General features: G+C 53.6%; 3 protein-coding genes across 3 annotated transcripts; 1 reads left to right on the forward strand and 2 right to left on the reverse strand.

Moving 5' to 3' along the window:
* Positions 1 to 964: 964 nt before the first annotated feature.
* On the forward strand, positions 965 to 6,333 carry TGME49_248610 (hypothetical protein). Its single transcript, XM_002367166.2, has one exon. The coding sequence runs from the start codon at positions 2,059 to 2,061 to the stop codon at positions 5,020 to 5,022; it is 2,964 nt and encodes a 987-aa protein (XP_002367207.1). The 5' UTR covers positions 965 to 2,058; the 3' UTR covers positions 5,023 to 6,333.
* TGME49_248620 (hypothetical protein) lies at positions 5,044 to 6,060 on the reverse strand. Its single transcript, XM_002367167.2, has one exon. It carries the CDS (start codon positions 5,787 to 5,789, stop codon positions 5,100 to 5,102), a length of 690 nt encoding a protein of 229 aa, XP_002367208.1. The 5' UTR covers positions 5,790 to 6,060; the 3' UTR covers positions 5,044 to 5,099.
* Positions 6,153 to 11,837, reverse strand: ARP1 (actin-related protein ARP1; the record flags this gene model as incomplete). Its single annotated transcript, XM_002367168.1, has 10 exons — positions 6,153 to 6,618; positions 7,186 to 7,287; positions 7,601 to 7,761; positions 8,014 to 8,083; positions 8,718 to 8,855; positions 9,410 to 9,593; positions 9,927 to 10,051; positions 10,310 to 10,432; positions 11,233 to 11,305; positions 11,710 to 11,837. 10 exons carry the CDS (start codon positions 11,835 to 11,837, stop codon positions 6,571 to 6,573), a joined length of 1,152 nt encoding a protein of 383 aa, XP_002367209.1. The 3' UTR covers positions 6,153 to 6,570.
* Positions 11,838 to 12,616: the final 779 nt, after the last annotated feature.

A 12,616-nucleotide genomic window follows, 5' to 3' on the forward strand; every position in this document is an offset into this window, starting at 1 on the left:
CTTTTGTATCAGATGTTTGCTTTTCTATGCAGCGAAGCAAGCGGTCGGCACAGCTAGCGAAACGATTTGAAGAAGTCTGTCAAACCGCCTTGTTCGAAATAGCTCACCAGGGGTTTCTACAGGTAGGCAACTGTCTGACACGGGTTTAGACTGAAACAGTGCACTGATTTCGGTATCTCGCCACTTTCTCTTGCTTGTTTTCTTTGTTGTTCCGTTGCTGCGGAGACTCTTGAAATCGTCTGCTCAAAAATCCTTGACTCCCTTTCTGGGAACGGCGTTGGCCGCGGCGTTTCGCCGAAGGATGTAGACAGAACAACCGCGACACCTAAAGGCGTGCTTTTTGACTTGTCGGCTGTGACATTTGTGATTGCCATCCTCCAACTGCTGAAGATAGTCGAAGGTCTACGCATTACGGCATCAAATGATTACTATCCTTGCAAGCACCTGAGATATTTGAGACATTACGTACCGACAAGGGTGGTCCTTTTTACTACATGAACAGCAGATCTGTGGGCTGCGGTGAGTTCGGCTTTTCTCTTCATTATCCCTTCGCCGAGAAGCGTTGGAAATGTTGAGTACGAACTGTTTGTATCGATGTGAGACGTCAGAGACACACTAACACATCCGGAGACTCCCCGTGTCTTTGGCTGTCTAGCAGGCCAGGCTTTATGAAAGGAAGCGCTTTCCAGCCACAGTTTTTTTCCTGTGTGTGGCTGCAGTGCCAGCTGAAGAAAACCTCAGGCAAACGCCCGCCCTCGCGTTTATATTCCGACACCGTGTGTGTCGCCCTTTGTGGCGCGCAGGACTTTGGGGAACCGATTCGCGACCGCTGAAACGAAGATTGTCTCCTTTTTGCACATCATTCAAACATCTCCTCTGTGGTTTCCTGCAACTGGAACTGTAGGGCTGCCAGGAATTCTTTTTCCAACGCTTGTCGACGAAAGCGTTTTCGGCGCCCGGTGTCCAGTTGCACGCGCGTTTCCACTGTACGTGCAATTCTGGACTCGGATTTTTCTTCAACGAACCGGTCCCACCACTTTCGGCGAGAAGGTCTCGGTCGGTTCTTCTTTTTTCTGTCGAGGAAAGAGGGGTTGAAACAGCTGAACCACTCAACGCAGGCGAAGAAAAATCGCCTTCAAAGACAGGATCGTTTTTCGAGCCGACACGTGCACTCGGGAAGGTCGATAACACGAGCGTTTTTAGTCTTTCTCCAGCGAGTAGCGGGACGGTTGTAAATGCGGCGGCACTCTATGTTTTTTGGAATTCCTTTTTATCGAAAGAAACCTCCGCTTTTGCAGACCCGATCCCCTCTTTTGAACGGGCTTTCGCCTTCCTTTCGTGTACAGTGTACGCTTCCGACATCCTCCTGTCTCCGGTCTTCTTTTCTCCTTTTTTCCGCTACCCTTGAAAAGCCGTCCGCGTCGTTTTTTTTCCGACGCCGTCCTTCTCTCTCTGGACGTTTTGTGAGGTTTCGTTCGCGTTTCCCTTGCTTGTCCCCTTCGATTATTCAACTTTCCGGTCTCTCCGGAGCACCATTCTCTAGACGAGACACCCCCCTGTCGTCTGTGTGGCGTGTGTCGGCACCACAACAGGTTCGCACTGTGTTGTTTTCCGCGTTTCTTCCCTCTGACACGCTCACTGGGAATGACTTCGGCTTTCTTCTTCTGGAACGCTTTTCAGAGATGAGGGCTAGGTTTCCTTTAAAGGTTTTCTCTGTAAAAAGAGAGACATGGAGGCTGCTCAGCTGCCCGGGGCACTGTCTCTTTTAGCGCAGGAGTCCCATGCACTCCTCGATTTGTGGTGTCTTTTGTGTCCGGTGAGACTCGCGCTCTTTTTGCTTTCCCTTTTTTGCGCAGAACCTTCGCCAACTCGTCCCTCGCTGTGTTTGGGCCCTTGTGTTCGTGAGTCTAACTTTTTTTAGGAGGCCTTCCTTCTCGTTCTAACGCCGCGTGTCGCCCGTACCGCTTCATTTTCTTTCTTTTGTCTCTCTTCTCCTGTCTCCTGTCCATCTCTCCCTTCTTCGCGACTGGAGCCTTTCAGTCTGTGACCTCTGCCAGCATGGGGTGCGAGCCTGACTGCCCTGCAGTCTCTGGACTCGCTTCTGTGCCCCCCGTCTCGCCAACTGTCGTTTCGTCTCCTCTCGCCAATGCAGAGAGATCGCCTGGGCCGGTCGCTTTTTCAGGCTGTGCACCGAGCGCGCCGCCGACGATGGAGGCCGCCGCGCGCAGCGAGGACCCCGTCGGTTCCACTCTCTCGCAGGGCGACCGCGGAGACACGTCGCCTGCTTCGCTGTCCCCCCGTTTTCTCGCCGCGCGCGGCAAAGGCGGCAAGAGCTCGAGCTTCGTCGAGGAGGCGCCTCCTGCTTCCGCGGCTCGCGCCGTCGTCCTAGGGTGTTTCTGGGGCTGTCTCCGGAAGGTCTTCTCGCGTACTCGGTGGCATTACCTCTTCTTCATCTCGCTCTACTCGGTGCTGATCGGCCCGCTGTACCTGAACTGGGCGCCCCTACGCCAAGTGCTCTTCCGCAGCGGCGCATACAGCTGGGAGTGCGACGCGGCCGAGACCGACCCGACGTCTCTGGTGTACGTCCACCCGCAGCACGACACCTGCGTCCAGCAGCGGCTGCGCGTCGGTCACTTGTTCACGGTGTGTGCGGCGGCGGACTACGGCTTCTCCTTCTTCGGAGGCCTGGTGATGGATGTGCTTGGCCCGAAGGTCGCCTCGCTCCTCGGCTCCTCCCTCATGCTCTCAGGTTGGCTGTTGATTGCTGTCTCCACGGAGGCAGTTCAAGTGCTCGTCCCCGGCTTCGTCCTCTTCGGTCTCGGGATCGACATGGCCTTCTACGGCACACTGTCTGTCGCCGCGCTCTTTCCTGGCCACGAGAACGCAGTCATGGCTGTGGTTGTGGCGATGCGAGCCCTGTCCTACATGACCCCGGTGGTCCTCGACAGCCTCGTCGACTCGTTTCCCCACCTCGCGGTCATGCTCGGCTTCGGCTTGCTGGGTCTCCTCCCCGCTGTCCTCATCGCACTCGTCTACGCGCCCTGGAAACCTTTTCCAAAGGCTTCCAAAGTCCCCGCCGCTCCACACGGAGACACGCCCTTCGGAGACTCCCCACACAGAGACGCGTCTCTGTCCGCCTTGGGCAGGTCCTCCTCCGACCTCGCGAGTTTCTCCATTCGCCGCAGCTCCGCGGGGGTCTGCTGCGCGTCCTGCGGGCGGCCGCTGGCGCCGGAGACCGAGTCTCTGCCACCAGAGAGACTTCACGAGGAAGAGAGTTTCTCAGCCGCGAACCGCGTCTGCGCCACGGAGACTGGCTCGGTGGGGTCTCCCTACATCGGGGCGCGTCGGGGACTCAGCGGACACTCTGCAGGCCAGTTGGCCCTGCGGTGTCGGGCATGCAGGGGCAGTGAGGGATTCCCGGAGGGCGGCTTGGTCGGAGAGCTCTCTGCAGACTTGAGCGACGAACAGAGACTCCTCGAGCAGCATCTGGGTCAGTTCGCAGGTCGCGGCGCGGCAGCAGAGGGCGCGCTCGCCGCCGCCGCCGTCGCCGTCCGGCTTATAAGCGGAGAGTCCTCGCTCGTGGGGCCGCCAGCGGTGCTCGGAGAAAGCCGCGAAGACCGCGAGGAGCGCGGGAGATCTTTGAGAGAACGGGTGGAAGACGAAGAACGGCGAACAAGTGCAGAAGTGCCGAGGAAAATCTCCATTCGGGAGCTGGCAGGCAGAGGCGACGGCGGTGGGGGCCTCGAGGATAAGGCAGCGGCGGTGCGCGAGAGTGGAGACGAGAACGGAACGAAAGACTCGACGACGCGATTCCTCGAGGCTGCCGAGCACGCTGGATCGAGAGGTGAAGGATGTGGCGGGGTCGGCAGGAAGGATTCGAGACTGAATGTCGGGTATGCCGGGGAGAAGGTTTCTGGTGGCGAGGCAGGTGCAGAGAAAGAGAAAGACGCAGGCAAATCGGGGGTCTCTCTGAGTCTTGCAAGTGCTCCGAGAAGGATGAGCGCGAACAGCAGCGCGTTTTCCACTCGCCAGGCACCCGCGGGTCTGAGGTGTACAGACAGCCGAGAAGAGCGGCTCGGAAGCGGAGCACTTGTGTACAGCCGTCGTCCGTCTTCTGCGCTCTCTTCTTACTCGATGGCGTCCGCGACTTCGGTTGAAAGGGCTCCGAGTCTGCGGCATTATCCACGCACCTGTCGAGGGCGGCTCGGCTTTCTCCGAGACACGCTGAAGACTCATCCGTACGTGGTGGACAGCGGGGCGTTCGTGCGAGACTTCATTTGCTCGCCAATGTACCTCCCAGTTGTCCCGTACTTTACAATTTCGCTGATCAGGGCCGTGTACTTCAACGACGCGTCCGAGGACCTGGTGCCCCACACGCTGCGTTTCCTGCACATCGTCCTGGGCTTTGTGTTTGTCGCGCCGCCGTTTGCCGGACTCGTTGCGGACTCCTGCGGCATCATCGTTTGCATGTTGTTGATCAACACCTGTGGGACGCTGGTGATCGTCGCGGCGTTCGTCGCGTACCAAGCCGAAGTCCTTTTCTTCGAGTACCTCGCCTCCTTCATGTTCATGTTGAACATGGCGCTGATGACGAATCAGGTGTACTTCTACGTCGCTGACACATTTCCTCAGTGCCATCTGGGCAAGCTTTGCGGCTTCGCATGCACAGTCGGCGGCGTGATCTCGCTCTGCGTGACTGCGATGTTCGAGTTCTCCGTCAAGCACGAGGGCGGCTTCACGATCATGCTCAGTCTGCTGTGCGCCCTGTCGGTGGTCACCTACCTCCTCATCTGGATGCTGCAGGCGACGGGTGCGAGGACGCGCAGAAGAAAGACTTCCCTCGCCGGACACCCCCAGGGTGACAGCGAAGAGACCGACCACAGACCCGGCACAGCGGCAGGGCCGCGGACGGAGTCTCCCACAGAGTCGCCGATGGCGGGGACGCAGGCGCCGCTCTCGAGAGACTCCCAGCCGATCAAGAGCCTCTCTGCAACCTACGGCCTGGCGTCCGATTCCGTCTGAGAAAAACGTTCTCCTCGGTCTCGGAGACGAACCGAAAAATGTGGTGAGGACAGAGCGCATGCTCGACTCAGTGTTGTTTAACATGAGGGATGTTGGGCGGGCGCTTGAGCAGTCGGAACTTTTTCGTAGCTCTCGTGTACTATTTGCATGCTCGGTCGAGAGCAGAAAACGCGCTGCCTGCAACCCTGTCGCCACGGCGACCTGTACAGCCGCATGCAGCGACGAAAAAAACCGGAGAGTCTGAGAATATTTGACCAGCATATCAAAGTCCAACTCGTTTTTCGTGGATTCGAAGAGAGAGTGGACATCTGCGAGGTGTCGCAGCTCGCGGAAACAGAGAAAGCGACCTTCCCTCGCTCCGAACACGAATGTACATGCATGCAGTTCAGAGAGCAGCGCCCACAGCTAGAAGGGGGCGGTCTTCTGTGGCTCTTCCCTTTTCGTACGCGTTTCCGAAGACGCGTTCCACGCGCCCGAGGACAGTGATTCTTCCTGCACTCGCGCTTGCTTTGACGCTCCAGGCGCCGAGACTTGCTGGCGGTGCGTACACGTCGGCACAATCGACTGCCTTCGCAGTTTTGAACACTGCAAGGCCCGCGAGTGTCTCTGCTTGAGGCCGCGTGAGAGATGGGAGAATACGCCGAACGCGAGGAACGTTTTGCGTTCCTGTTGTTGCGATCGGCGCGTCTCCTCTGCCGACCTGCGCGTATGCGCATCTCTGGAGAGAAACGCATCCTTCTCGCCGAAAAGGGACGCGCAGTGTCCATGTCTCTGTTTTCGATGACGCTTCTCTACAGGACGAACCTGTTTTCCGCGTCTCTTGATCGTGCAGCGGCCGGGGTCTGCATCCCGTCTATAAAACGGCCGTCCAGCTTCGGTGCAGAGAGACTTGCGAAAAAAAGCTTTGTCTACCGATGTGGCGTTGAGGGAGCTCAAGCGAACCAAATGTGAGAGACAGTGTTCTAGAAAGCAGAGTGAGACTCGCCGAAACAGTACGTTTCCTTTTGTTGAACGCAAGACCCACCCCAGGTCTCCGGCGTGTATCTCTGGAGCTCAGAAGTGTACGTACATGTAACATGAGATCCATTTACGTATTTATACGCATTTACTTGTGTCCGACTCGCGTAATGTTGTTTGCTCCATTTCTGTGAAGACTCCAGAGAGTTCGTTTCGCGCGCGGAAAAGTCGGTCTTGTTTTTGAGCTCTCGACTTCAAGAGCGAAGCGCGACAGAGAACACGAGCGAGCAAAAAGAGAAAACAACAATCAGGTGACACTCTGAAACCCCGAGACGAAAAACAGATTCCCCTCTCTGCACTCCACCCAGCGTACACTTGAACCAACATGTGAATACGCATGCACTTGCTCGGAACGAGAGAAAAGGATTGAAGGCACATCCTAGGCAAGAGAAGAAGAAGCGCGTCCTCTCCTAACAAAGACCTAATGAGAGTTCGAGCTCTCTTCAAGCGTTCCGACGCAGACCTGGTAGAACCGTCTGAACGTTGACGGAAATAACGGGCTGTGAAACTGTCTCTGGAATTCACAGAAACTTAGAGAGTCTTCCGATGCAAAATTCCTGCGCCATATTCCTCGTACTCCTGAAACCCAAACACACATCACACATATAAATATATATATATATATATATATACACGAATGCATGTATGCACACACAAATCTATATATATATATATATACATATGTATATTTGCCTTTTAGCTCTTTCTCTCGCTTCATATATATATATATATATATATACATCCGTATTTTTATGTTTTTATGCTGTTTGTGACCTGGATCGCTTTGCACGAACAGAGGAGACTGGACCGCTGTCGCGTTGTGCTGTCGGCTGCCTTCAAGCCAGAGTTGTGGTACGTTCTCTAGGAGGGTCTGTGCGTGATCCGAGGAAAGAACCTCTTCTAGCAGAACCAGCGACGCCGAGAGACATGTCCACTCTTTGACGACGAGCGTGTCTGCACACCATTAATTGTCATGAGATGAAGCCTAGACTGCGCCAGCATATGCAGCTGACCGGCTGCGTACACGAAGCAGAAGACCCTCGACCTCGGACGTTTCAGGAGCGCTCGTACGCGCAGAAGATCTCGAGAAGGAAATATCGAACTTTCCAGCTTATCCGCAAAAGACAGCCGAGACGCCTTCCTTACCTGCTTTGAAACCCACATCTTCTTGAAAGTGGCGAGAGACGCCAGAATCGAACCTCCAATCCACGTTGAATACTTGCGCTCCGGAGGGGCAGAAATGCGAATCTGACAATTGCAGCGGACGAAAAAAAAACCTGCTCCTCTAAAAAGGCGAAGGCCTCTTCCCAACTACACAAATGTTGAAACAAAGATCCATGCTACTGCAATGTCTTCTTCCTGGTGAACTCTATCTACCCGTCGATCTACCTATCTAGATTTATTTATCTACACCGGTGTATCTATGTACAGAGACATATATATATATATATATATATATATTATGTGCATGTGTCTGCATGCAAGTATGATTTTCCTGTGTGACTAGGAAGGAGCGTAGAGATTAAACGCTTGACTTCAAGCGCCTTTGCTTTCGCCTTACCTTGATGTCCTTCGGAGCGAGTTTTCGAACTTCGTTCAACAGCCGATCTCCGAAGCCGTGAAACATCGTCGACCCTCCAGCGAGAACGATTTGAGAATACAACATTCTCCTCAGGTCCAGATCACAGCGGCTGACGGACGTAACGAGGAGCTCGTGCATGCCTGAGAGAGCGAAAGATCGCAAAAACACAATTGTTAATGTCAAGGAGTACTGACTACTCTAAGTATCTTTAACATATTCATATATGCATATATATACATATATATATATATGTGTATGATTAAGCGTATATACAGTGCCTTCAGTTGGTTTTGGGCAAGGGTTCACAGTGCAACGTCCCGGAGAATAAATGTGATTCCAGTTCTCTTCCAACGAAGAAAAAACCTGTGTTTCTTCGACGAGTGTGACCTCACCAGCGTACTCCAGCCCTATGAGAGAAGGGTGGAAGAGAATCTCGGGAGCTCGATAGCGTTCGGAGGCAATCTGAGAGCCAGGCAGCACATTCCAAATAGAATAAAGATGAAATTCGGAGACGACACTCCCCAGAAAAAGCATTGAAGACGCAACTGTCTTCCGCAGAAACAGCAGGAAGATGGCACCGGGTTGTAGAGGCGAGTCGCACATTTTCCGGCACGAGAGATCATCACAAGTCTCTCGAAGTGACACTGCGAAGAAGCAGACAGGCAGGACGTAGCGCCGCGCGACACTGGCAAAAACACACGAGATTATATCCGCTCGGCCTCAGAAAGCCGCAGCAGAAGTTCCCTGAAATTTGAGCACCCTCTGTGCCTAGGAGGAAGACCCATCCCAGGGCCGGATCACCGATTAGCAAAGACCGCACAGAAAACAAACCGCACCGAGCCCCGTTAACATTCACGTCTCTCCTTCTGGATGCCCAAAGAATCAAAACCAAAGCCTCTTCTGTGGAAGTGTCACAGAGACGTTTGCTGGTGTAGATCTTGCAGTCTTTGTTTACCAGCCCGAGTGTGAGTACGGTGTCCACATCGTTTCCAGGACACTCAGGAAATCCATACAAGTCTCTTCTGGGAGCACCTCGCCTTTCTTCAATGGCTCGACTCTCTTCTTTTCACTTGCTGTTCACAGCCCCTCCACCCACCTGAATCTGGACGCCGTCAGGCAGTTGAAAAGGATACCCGCCTCCGGCTTTGTCGAATCCCTGCGCGTCTTCTTTCTGGGGGTTGAAGGCGATGTAGCAAGCGCTCTCCTTGATGGTGCGAACTACATCCATCTCTGCCTGCGCAGGCGAAGAAAACACCCTAGGTCTGGAGTCAGTGGACACCGACATGCACTCAATGTGACGTCTGAAATGGAGCGCGGCTTACTCTTCTCTGCGGCGTTGTTCACCAAAGACGCTTCACGCGGAATCCGTCCACCTGCCTAGAAAGTGCCCGTCAAAACATCACGATGGCTTCTACCGGCTACACAGGGGGACCAAGCGAGAAAATACACACGATCTTGGTATAGAACACCAGACAGAAAAAACTCGTGACCAGCTCCTTCGTTGAAAACCGTTCACGAGAAAAAAATGAAAGGCAGACACCTTCTAACGCAGGACGCGTGGCGGATCGCATCTCTCCTAGCCTCCAGCGGCGCACTGGCGTAGGGTGTAGGTACACCTGGAGCACGGATGGGGTGTTCCAGAACGGGGCGGTGGAGATGGCGAAGAGTGTCGGTTCCGAAAGAGGGTATTTGCAGCCTCAGGAAATGCGCAGAAACACGATCACGGCCCTGCGGAAAGTTCGTTTTGGAACAAGGCGAGCAACCGACCCGCAGACCAAGCGCACTTACAGACGTATGGAAAATGTGACCTGCGCGTCTGAGAAGAAGCGCGAGGTAGTCCGTGATATCTCGGCCGGCGACGTCCGAACGCATGATTGCATGCGAAAGAGAAAAGCCCTCGTAGACAGGCACGGCGTGAGTGACACCATCCCCGCTGTCCAGAACAACTCCTGTAGTCCGGCCACTAGAGTACCTGAAGTGAAGTTATGAGGTACAGAGAACATAGACGGATAATGCAAACTGTTGAGTGAAATATGAATATTTACATATCTATGTGTATATACATACACAAATATATATATATATATATATATATATATACGTATATTTGTGTATGTGTGTATATTTGAACACGTACACGCCTAGATAAAAGAGAGCAAATGCCCATCCGAGGGCAGATTATATGGCAAAGAAGAGTCCAGATGCAAGAGAAAAAACCGGCATTTTCTTGGGATTTGATTTCAGTCTTTTTTAAACTTGGTTCACGTCGAAGCGCAACTGCACTGTTTGCATTCGGGGGACTTACAAAGCCAGAATGGGTTGAGCAGAAACAAACATGGCAGGCGAGTTGAAAGTTTCGAAGAAGATCTCTGCTGCTTTCTCACGCTGTTTCCGAGGATTCAACGCACTTTCCGTCAGCAAGACGGGATGCTGTAGAAAGGAAACACATGTGAAAAAGCCGCCAAGGATAGAGCAGAGGACACATGAAGCGCCGACGACGTGGAAGCCGAGGACAGAGCGCGACAGTGCCTCAACCGAAGACGGAGGCGACTGCGAGTCTCTGTCACAGTTTACGCGCATAATGGGGGATTATTCAGGCAGAAAGGCAGAAAGTGCACAGACACTGCAAGCCTGACTTGTCGCGATCTGCGTTGAGAAGCCTGTCCACAGCAGATTCGAATTCAGTACCTCTTCAGAGTTGATTTTCATCTCAGAGAAAACTTGCGTCCAGACGAGCTCCATGTCAAGCCAGTCGTCAACCATGCCGTGGCACATGGGGTAGCTCAGCTTCAGGAGACCTCGAAGCTGTTCCTGTGATAGAGAGAGAAAACAAACGAAAATCTTCCTCTCCACAGGGAATCACGTCCGACCCCTGCGCTCCGTCCAGAGGCTCTCTCTCGTCTCAAACGCTCGTGGAGGCGACGCTTCAACAGGTGACAGCACCACAAAAATGCGATCCGTCCATTCTGGACAGCCGCCAGGAAGAACACACACGACTTCTCCACAGTGGGCTGGCAGTTCGAAGCAAAGATGCCGATGTAGGAGTGTTTCTTGGGGAGTGAAGACTGGGGGTTCCACGTTAACGAAAGACTCGAGTTCAGGATTTCCGTCAAGTCGCAGACGCTGGACAGGGCTCCCGCAGGAGCGAAAAACGGTACACTTGAGTCGTGAGGAGGTCGTCAGCCAGCCATCGTACTGGAACTCAAGAACGCTGATACACAGGACCATGGGTGGTGCGTAGACGGGGAAGTAGAGATAGACGTGATCAAATCCGCTGTCGAAAATAATGCAGCCGCAACCAGCGTGTTTTCAGGGAATCGACTCCATTCGTCTCCGAAACAGTGGACACACAAGCAGTACACAACTCTCTCGGTGATTTCCTGTGCATGTCGTTCAGTGGAGCGAACAGAGACACAGACAGACACATAAATAGAGACGAGAGATACATGGTAGAGAGAGACACAGATACACAGCGATACAGATGTAGACCGAATCAGAGCCATAGAAATGGAAAATATGGATATGGATCAGTACAGAATAATAGACAGAGACAGACTTGCGTATTCAGCTTCCAGATTGCCTGAGAGAACAGTCGAGAAAGGAAAACGTACTGCCTTCGTTCCTACAAAAACGTCGCCCTCAATGGCGCCTGCCATGACGCGCTGGAACTTTGGTCGCCCCACGCTGACGAGACACACGAAAAACGAAGCAAACGAGCAATCAGAGAAGCAGAGGTTTTCCTTTGTTTCAGATCCAAGTTCCTTTGCCTTGCGCGAGCATACTTGAAAAGATACGCATTGTAGAAACAGACCGAACTGAAGCCTCTATACTCACAAAAGCAGTGGAAGAGTTTGGGGTTCTCTTTGGCATACCGGGCTGTAGTGAGACGCAGCGTATGAGTTTTTACGTCCTAAACAAGATCCCTTGCCGACGAATGCACCAAGCGTAGATCCGCGTGCATCGAAACGACGCCCCAGAAAGACACACGTACGAAGTCTCCTCAGGTGTCTAGATTGACAACTACAGCTGCCATGCAAACAAGAACAGTGCCAAGAGATGGAACTCCAGCGCTTGTGGCTGTCGCTTACAAGGCAGGAAATACACATTTAGGGGTGTCTTCGCCAGCAAAGCCAGCTTTGACGACACCCGTTCCATTGTCGATCACCAACGGCTGGTTGGCGATGACTTCCTCAAATCCGCCACCGCTCTTCAGCATCGTGGAGATTATAGGTTCAGGTGGCCGAGAAAACTAACAAGGAAAACCGGACGACAGCGGGGCTTCGGCGCAACTTGTGCTGCCGCGGACCGTGGCTCTGTGTCGGGCGCAGACGTCAGCAAGGCAGAGGAACAAGGCAGTCACACAGCGAGGCAGGAGACCTTGGTTCTTCCTTGCCTTCAGCAGAATGTTTTGACAATGGGTGAGAGGAGGCCTCGAAAAGAGCATGCCCAGCTCCTCTGGAAATAGGACGACAGTGCCGGTTGCTTTTTTAGCGAGAGATGCGGCAGAGCGCGAAAACGGGGCAAGGTGAGCTCAGACTGGCGACCTAAAAAGCGCACGCGTCTTCTTGGCGTTTCTGTGACTCGCAGCCGTGAGAGTTACCTTTGAGATGTGCGACTGAGAGGACTTAAGGGTACGTAGCAGGTAGTAGACAGCGGTCCCGAGGGTGCCGGAGGCATCCAGGGGTGAAGACTTAGAGAAGACGGCAAGGAACGCGGCATAAACGTGGCAAAACCATTGCCTGGAATCAGGAAAAACACGCGGCGAGACCGACGGAAAAGGCGTGGGCTCATAATCAAAAGATGCCAAAGATTCTTTTGCGCGAGACACCGACACTACTAGCGAGAGCTGAGAAAGGAGCAGGCGGCGGCAGCAGCCTGCCAAGATGCGGTAGAATCCGAGGCAACCCGGTCGCCCCTATAGTGGAACTGTTTACACCGCAACGAGAAAAACGGAAACGAAAGGAAATACATAAAGGAAATTGATTCGAGCACGTG

This window comes from Toxoplasma gondii, chromosome XII (genome assembly GCF_000006565.2).
Source record: "Toxoplasma gondii ME49 chromosome XII, whole genome shotgun sequence".
Lineage (NCBI taxonomy): Eukaryota > Apicomplexa > Conoidasida > Eucoccidiorida > Sarcocystidae > Toxoplasma > Toxoplasma gondii.

Excerpts from the sequence above, each read along its gene's own strand:
- TGME49_248610 (XM_002367166.2), top strand. The coding sequence starts at position 2,059 with ATGGGGTGCGAGCCTGACTGCCCTGCAGTCTCTGGACTCGCTTCTGTG.
- TGME49_248620 (XM_002367167.2), bottom strand. The coding sequence starts at position 5,789 with ATGGACACTGCGCGTCCCTTTTCGGCGAGAAGGATGCGTTTCTCTCCA.